General features: G+C 36.1%; 2 protein-coding genes across 5 annotated transcripts; one reads left to right on the top strand and one right to left on the bottom strand.

Annotated features, from left to right (window-relative positions):
• Positions 1-482: 482 nt before the first annotated feature.
• LOC140966136 (uncharacterized) lies at positions 483-2,823 on the top strand. Its single transcript, XM_073426488.1, has 2 exons — positions 483-613; positions 733-2,823. The coding sequence occupies exon 2, from the start codon at positions 753-755 to the stop codon at positions 2,382-2,384; it is 1,632 nt and encodes a 543-aa protein (XP_073282589.1). The 5' UTR covers positions 483-613; positions 733-752; the 3' UTR covers positions 2,385-2,823.
• A 406-nt stretch (positions 2,824-3,229) lies between these two features.
• LOC140966100 (zinc finger protein CONSTANS-LIKE 9-like) lies at positions 3,230-8,420 on the bottom strand. 4 transcript variants are annotated; one of them, XM_073426438.1, is made up of 5 exons: positions 8,215-8,420; positions 6,530-7,230; positions 5,790-5,942; positions 4,813-5,075; positions 3,230-4,047 (listed from the first exon to the last, which is right to left on the bottom strand). In XM_073426438.1, exons 2-5 carry the CDS (start codon positions 7,100-7,102, stop codon positions 3,915-3,917), a joined length of 1,122 nt encoding a protein of 373 aa, XP_073282539.1. In that variant the 5' UTR covers positions 7,103-7,230; positions 8,215-8,420; the 3' UTR covers positions 3,230-3,914. The 4 variants fall into 4 exon arrangements, with proteins under 4 accessions (XP_073282539.1, XP_073282535.1, XP_073282538.1 ...); XM_073426434.1 differs by having other exon boundaries at positions 5,790-5,981; positions 8,215-8,418; XM_073426437.1 differs by having other exon boundaries at positions 3,230-4,044; positions 5,790-5,981; positions 8,215-8,416.
• Between the last annotated feature and the right edge of the window lie 151 nt (positions 8,421-8,571).

Genomic DNA, 8,571 nt, shown 5'->3' on the forward strand with positions numbered 1-8,571 from the left:
ACCCGTTCCGTCAAAAAAATTTTGTGGAAAAATGAGTTTGTATCTATTTGAAATACATAAATAATTCAAACAAATTGCGTAACTAACGAAATCTACGTCGTGAATAGAATTTCGTAATAAATTATTGTTCGGTTACTTTTGACATGACATAAACCTCATGTAAGAGTTAACAACTGCGATACAATTAATGTTAAATTAATTATAGTATTTTATTTAGTTTTTATAAGACAAATCCTTCTTTTAATTATCTTTTCTCGAAAGAAATAGATATTTTGTTTATCGTGGATTTGACTCTATTCATCATTATATTCATTTTAGTTAGAGAATACAAATTTAATTTCACACCAAATACTCTAATATCTTTACACGTTAAATGATACCAGTCTTGCCGAATATTTTCCGATGTATGAGATTGGAAAACTTTCCTTTTGAATTCGAAATAATAATAAGGAATGATAATAATTTAATGATTACCAAACAAGGCACAAAAACAATCACCCCAGCTCCTTCATTACGTTGTATTTTTCTACGCAGCGTATGGGGTAAGAGATACATATATATATGTATTTATAGCTCAGCTTCAGCTTCAGCTTCAAGATCGGTCAAACCCCAGGTTTATCTCGTTTCTTTCTCCATATTTTGGAAAATCTTTTGGCCAAATTTCATACCAGTTTTACTCTTTTTAAATCTGTGGTTTTAATTTTACCTCGGTATTTTTTGGGTCATTGGAAGCTCAAGGGGGTTTATGAAAAATGATGGGTCAGTCGTCAGTAAATCTATCTAGGGATAGAAGTTCCAGGCGAGAGAAGCTTGGACAAAATGCATTAGCTTTGATGAAGAAACTCTGTTTCACTTTATTTGCTATTGGGGTTTTGGTTTTCACTGTAATTGCTGTATCTTACACGCCCAATAACCAGTTGTTTTACCCTTTCTCAAAGATCACAAATTTCTTCACACCCACTTCGGATGCCATTCTTAACTCAGACGATGCTGTTGTGGCGAATGATGCGGGTTTCTTGGCCAAATATGGGTCAGATTCCGGGGGTGAAATCAATTCTGTGGTTCCTGATTGTGGAGGCAAAGTCGACGAGCCCATTGATTGTGGCGATCCCAATTTGTTTATCTTATTAATGAGGTCTGCAATGGAGAATCTTAAAGACATTCAATTCTATCGGTTTGGGAAGCCAGTGAAAGGGAATAATGATAGTTCTTGTCATATGGCGTGGAGGTATACGCCTAAGGAAGCAAATGCCACCGCATTTTACAACGATTATCGGAGTTTTGAGCTTATAAGATTAGAGAATTGCACGTTTAGCTTGGTGGGCATTGGGGATTATTGTTCGGGTGAAAATGCTAGAAAGAAGATGAGCAAATGGGTGGAGGCTAATCCTATTGTGCTGCCGGAGGCTGGGGAAATTGTGAATGATACTTTTTCTGAGATGGGATCAAAGGATTCATTTAGCCGTGGCAAGTATTTGATTTATTCAGGTGGCAAGGATAGGTGCAAGAGCATGGATCAGTATTTATGGAGTTTCTTGTGTATGCTAGGGGAGGCACAGTATTTGAATCGAACCTTAGTTATGAACCTTAGCATATGTTTGTCTAAGATGTATACGTCATCTGGTCAAGATGAGGAAGGCAAAGATTTCAGATTTTACTTTGATTTTGAGCACTTGTTGGATTCGGCATCCGTGGTTGACCAGGCTGAGTTCTGGTCAGACTGGAACATGTTGCAACAAAAAGATGGATTAACGCTTCATTTTGTGGAGAATCATTCCAAGGTTACACCTATGAAGCTAGCGCGAGTGAAGGATACTTTAATAATGAGAAAGTTTGGAAATGTACATTCGAGTAATAATTGGTTCCAAGTTTGTGAGGGTGAAGCCTCTTCTGTCATTGAAAGACCATGGAGTGTGATTTGGAAGTCAAGACCCTTGTTGGATGTGGCTTCGGCTATTGGAGCAAGAATGAAATGGGATTATGATGCTGTTCATGTCGAGCGAGGGGCGAAAGTGAAAAACAAGGAGTCATGGCCGAATCTTGATAAAGATACTTCGCCGGAATCTCTTCTTGCAACTTTGAAAAACAAGATTGAAGATGGAAGGGAACTTTACATTTCAACAGACGAAAGGAAAAGGTCGTTCTTTGATCCTTTGAAGAGTATATATTCGACACATTTTCTTGATGAACATAAAGATCTCTGGGATGTCAATAGCGACTGGTATGCCGAGATGTTGAAGCTCAACCGTGGAAAGCCTGTTGAATTTGATGATTTCATGAAGATTTCTGTTGAATCTGAGGTACTTTCGAGTGGAAAAAGGCATATAGAGACATTCAATGATCTTACCAAAGACTGCAAGAATGGTATCAATACGTGTAACTAATCTGTACACATGAAAAGTTTAGATATTGTTTCAAGTACTGGTTTACTGCACACTGAATATTTGCTGTGAAATTTACTTCTTTGATTTTAAGACAAAGAACACTTTGTTTGCTGCATCTATCTTGGGAGAATAATCTTTAACAGCTCAGACATAAGTTTACAAGAGTAAATGGAAAAATGGTTGCTTACAGGAAAACGCACACTTTGAAATACAAAGGACAACACCTTTGAGCTGCTATGTAAATCCAGAGGGGGACTTTGGAGGATTTGAAAAGGAGAGGGGTCTGTTTACGCAAAACTGTCTGTAGGATGCGTTCCGTTCTGTTAAATTATTTTTTTTGAGAGGGGTGGTTTTTTGCTTTAGAAGTCATGTGGTAACATAAATTTCTGATTTGGTGATGTCAAAATCAAGTAAATTGAAATCCATTTAACTAGAACTGGGTGGAAAGACTCGTATATATTTAATCATTGAATGATTCATAATTACTTTTACCTTACTGGTGTCTTGTTGAAAATGGTGAATACATTAAATAAGGTCATAAAAAAATTCTAGGAAAGAAGTATTGGAAAATGAAACCAAACATCTATAACCACAAGCTTTCTTCAAGTCAATTTCTTTAATCACTCAACATCTATTTAGTCGCTTTCCTTCGATCCAAATTTCTGAACCGGCTGGTTCATTACATTTTCCAAGGTACTGATATTCTTGATTTTTATTTTGCAACCCTATCGTGCCATGTTTGTGATATCCAGAAACTAAAGGACAGAAGAATTTAACACAAATGAACAGCACAAGAATCAAAACGATGAATCTGTACTTGGACAAACAAGCAACCTACACAGAGCCATCTAAAGAGCATAGATTCAAGAAAATGTGAATGATACGAATTAATTAAGAGATCTCAATGTGAATGGACACTTGCATTTACACAAAAATAATTGAAATGAACAATTCAGTTTTCCCAGATTGACACCTTTCAAAACTGTATTCAAGCAGTAAAATATACATAATAGTAAAGCTTCTGTTTTTTGACATGGCTTCTCATCTTTTAGATGGTATCCAACTTCCATGAACAAGCTTCAGTGATGATCAGACCAATATCAAATCTTTTTAGAGATGCCATGATAATCAAGAAGAAACTTGAATAATCTATCGGACCCGAGAAAACCAGTCATGGTTAAACAGGAGATGTCAAAAACTTTATGCCTCTAGAAATGAAATCTCACTGCCACAAGTCATGCTTGAAAGTTTGTGATATATGACACATTTGCATATACATAGATTTCGTCACAGACAATAATAATCTAGACTAGCTGGTTAGAACTCCATCTTCCCGGCTTTCCACAGGTAATGTGTGCACAATTTTGTGGGAAATAGAGAAGTTAGTACCTTTCCTGCGGCTTCGTTTGTTAGTAACAAATCAACCTCTGACAGAAAATTTGTTATTGAAAGGAGACATCAGTGCATTTCATCCTATGAACGACAAACTACCTTCAGTGTTTGCTCGTCTTCTTCTTTGACTGGTTAAAATCAGTAGCTTCGGCTTGGTATCAATGGATCATAATCATAAGCATCACCAGCCTTGATGAAACGTCCCTTTTCTCTTCTTCTTACATCAGCTCTTGCCTTGCGAGATGCATATCTTACTTTCTTCTCAAATCTGCTATGCCATCCAAATGACAAATTGATACAGGAGAAAGTTAATAAAAACTTCATTCTTGGACATGGGAAGTAAGGAGTCACAAGGTACTAAAGGCCAAACTTCATTGCAAAAAACAAGAACACGGAATTGTATGGGACCAAAAGCATAACTTCGTCCACATTGAGCAAGGAATAGAGATCCTTGGAAAGTATTCCAATTTATTATCTATCAAAAAGAACAAGATAAGACTAATGAAAATAATTGGTGGATTAAGATAACATTTTTCTAAAAAAATAGCTGTGCTAAAAGTTCACCTTGCACGTTTACTTCCCATATCCACAAACTCATGCAACTAAGAATCTTCATGATGAACACTATGGACAACTATTTCATATACATCTTCTTTTTACGAAAATTATCAATCCAAGTTCCTACAGAAATTTATTACATAACATTATAAACCTCGTTACACACTGAATTGGGTAGCGAATTTTATAATTTATAAACAAGTCACGATGAGTCCACTGGTCACAGAATGAAATTTAAAGGTGGCTACTACAGTTTAACAGGTGGTTCCCATGCATGTCACTTTTTATCCTTCATAACAATTAGTTTCTGAAGTTTCTATTTAACACCAACTTCGACACCATTATGTCATCTCTACATAATAGGTGTCGCTGGCGACTAGTTTATATTTGATCCTCATTTGACAAAAAATATCAGACCAAGTTGCTAGAGAAATTCCTTGCACAACAATTTGGAGGTAATAATTAAATGAATTCTTACTTTCGTGTCTTCTTCTTCTCCTTGTAACGCATGACAGCATCAGTCCTGCTAGAGGAAGGCAGCGAACTTTCTGAAACCAGAGGGCACCTTCGTGGTTCTCCCATGATTCGTGATGAGGAAGCTCCACAATTTTGATAATCTGTCGCACTGATCTCTCCGGCAAAACATACATTGGTTTCAGTCTTACAGCTTATCACTGAATCAATAGATGCTGCATTGCTACACGCTGTTAGTGTAACATTTACCCCTCCAACATATGATTCCTATTATGTTTCAAGAAATATTAATTTTAGTAGCGAGTGATATGATACCAAAATGTTATAAACGGAAGGGAAACTCTTCAAGGATCATAAACAATAATTTAACGGGTGAAGATTGTCAACAAATCAGTTGCCAGCCACCATATCAAGATAAAGAAGAAGCATTAGAAGTTTAATTTTCTGAGACAAGAATAACCATTATTTTCTATGACTTGGCTGATGAAACTGTTGGACATATGTTCTCTGACTATGGATTTAGTGCTTAAATTAGGCATTAATTCGTAATTGGCAGGCTATTCATAGATCTAAAATCCAAGCTTGGCTTGCATTTTAATTGGTACAGGAAGGAATTTTGATGGTCTTCTCGTATCATCAAAAAAGAATCTTGGCCCTATTAAGCTCGGTCTATTGCATTTGGACAGCTTGTAACAGGAAAATATTTGACAATGAAGAACCTCTGATTGTCCACTAAGTTCATAAAATTATAACTCGTGCATATCGTTGAATGTATCTAATGTATCCTGATCCTGATTTTCAAGGGTGATAATTTGTTTGATTCATTGAAGTTTTTTTGGGTATTACTCAATGTATCATACTGTTTTTTGTTTCTGACTTTATTTACTGATTAACAAAAAGCTTGCCTTTAAAAAATCACAGGGATTTAGGCAATACAATAACAAGAAAATGATATAACACTATTCTGATCTGTGGGATTACCTCAGCAGTGTAAGACATGGCCTTTGTCCCAAAAAGTTCCTCGTCATCAAAAAGCTGTTCTGGATCATTAAGAGCTACACCAAAGAGTTCTTCATAGTTCTCAATATTTATGTCGGCCTCGTCCATATTAAAATCATCGTAGAAACTATTGTCCTGAAATGCATCAGGTCCCTTTGTTTCAGGTAAGAAAACCTGCGGGTGAAAGGAAATTTTTTTTCCAGAATTTCATGTGTGTAAACAATACCGTAACGCCCTTTGTTTCTCAATAATAACGACTTAGCCTATAGTAAATTTTATTTTATTGTGGCTTTCACCATCAAATACTTCCCCACTCTTCAGTTACCCCTCAACTAATTTGGCATGTGCTCAAGCTCCATGCTAATACAAGGAGTTTGATTTTGTGCCAGTAATATTAGCAGCTTAAAATCTTTCATTTTCAACGGACATTAGCGAGAATTGCAGACAAACGGAGATAACACAGAACCGAATATTGGATTTTAAGGATCCTTATATCCACGATAGACAAATCTATATATAAGTTTATATGGTTTTTTTTCAGACAACTGCAATGTTGAGTTTCTTCTGATTGCATGCGGCACTCAAGTAAGGTAATGAGAACATGTAATAGTACGCATATCTTAATTCTTCTCGAATCTCGTATCTCACTCATACGCAGGTCACAAAAGCAGATCAGAAAAACATCAGTTAAAAATAAGAAACAATAATGAGAATTTGGTTACCTTTGGCAAAGCAGACTGCGAAACTCCAGGTGCCTGGACCATATTATGTGTCTTGGGGTCAAGTAAAGGTGATAGTGAATCCATTTGAGTTACTGATTTATCAAGATCCTCAGTATGCAGACAGCTATCCTCTGCCTCAAGGGATGCATCTCGAACGTTGTCCTTTTGCTGGGGACCTAAGAAATCCTTTGGCTTGTTATCAGTAATGCTCATATAACCCGTTTTCTTCTCATTGGTTGAATCTAAAAGAAACCACCAAATTGCTGAAAGTTCTGTAGCTGAAGGGCAGCCAGAATAACAATTTACCGCTTGTATCCTATGCACATGACTAGTATCGGAGCCATTATGCTCCGTCCAATCACAATTTTGGCAAAGAGATATATTTTCCTCAATACATCTAACAACAGCCGGCTGAGAATTGCATCTTCCGCACACAAGTGTCCTTGAGTGACGTCTCGAGAGAGCATTAGCAGAATGAACATTTCGGTCACATGATAAACATAAACAAGCCACATCAGACCGACAATATACAAACGATCTTTGTTCCCCACAGAAATCACAAAGATAACCCATATTCTGATAAATCAAACTATTTTTTTTGCCTGTATCTGAGTATTCTAAACTCTCTTCCTTAAATTCACAGCTCACACTTTTAGTGGGCCAAAAATTATAAATTTCAGTACTTCTTCTCGGAAAAGAAACTGCATCAGAGGCACAAAGAAAATAACATTTACAAGATATCAGATTCCAACATCTATGAGAAAAAAATATTTTCTAAGTTATAACAAACTACTTTGAAACCAATGGTGCAATCATGCAAATAGTATGCAGAATATTATTACCAAAGCCTGGAAGAACAAGACGGGTCGCAAGACTTTTTATCAGTTTCAGAGAGAAGGGGTTACAAGGGGACTGTAGTTGCCCCGTAACACTAAATCTTTTTCTGTAGAAATATGAGATTTTTCATTTCTACACATCAATTTATAATGGATTTCACCCCACATATTTAACTGTTCTTTGCCAACACGTACCGCTATGCACAACAATATAAAAATCTCTCAGAGAGCCAAAAGAATAACAGGCAATCCATTCGGACAAAAAAGAGAAAGGAAAAGGCACTACAAAATTCATCATATATATATTTTTTACAGTAAAGATCCACCATATTTTGGGAATGAACAAACGGAGTAAAAAGAGAAATTTTCAGGCAGCCTAAACCGCGTCAAAGCAAAAGTATTACCTGACTTAGATTACTAGCTAACATGAAATGCTTTTGAAATTTGCCATTGATGCATGATTAAAAAAAGAAAAGAAATCGTCTAAAGTTAAAGGGTAAGAATTGCAGTAGAAGGATGAAAAAAGAAAGAAGAAAGAAATTGAACTTAACCACAAGACGGAACTTTGGGTATTCAGCTTGAGATTCACCACAAAGCATATACAGCTCTGAGAAAACAAAATCCAACAATTCAAGAAAACGCAAAAATCACTAAACTGTACTTATCAGCTGAATTTTTCCCAGATTTATTTCCCCGTATCTCATAAAGACACGAGCTAAATGTAAATTAATAAAACACAACACAAATCCCACAAAGAATCAGATATCTAAAAACGGAAAGAATCCTTTCAGAAAAAAAAAAAAGGGAAAGGATAAAGCTAACCCATTATCCTGAGAGAAATAAAATTACCCGATTTAGCAGCAACCGCTGCCAATACATAGAGGAATCATCATCATAACACAGAAGAAAAAATGCAGAGGACGCTTCCCATTAGGTACACACTCGCAGAACACTAACTAACTGAAAAAGATCGGAACTTTTTAGTAGATTTTCCATATTTTTTGGGGTTTGTGTTGGAATCCTTACAACTAATTATTATATCATAAAAAGTGCAGGAGAGAGAGGAAATGGGAGTGGGGATTAGAGGAGGAGGGGGCATGTGGGGTCCTTGTCTATCCTTTTCATCATCGTGAAGAAAATAAATAAGGCTCAGCAAATAAATTTGGAATTTAAATGTTAAAAACTTAGCTATTTTACTGTTAATTA

Source organism: Primulina huaijiensis, unplaced genomic scaffold (genome assembly GCF_012295235.1).
Source record: "Primulina huaijiensis isolate GDHJ02 unplaced genomic scaffold, ASM1229523v2 scaffold20025, whole genome shotgun sequence".
NCBI classification, from domain to species: Eukaryota; Viridiplantae; Streptophyta; class Magnoliopsida; order Lamiales; family Gesneriaceae; genus Primulina; species Primulina huaijiensis.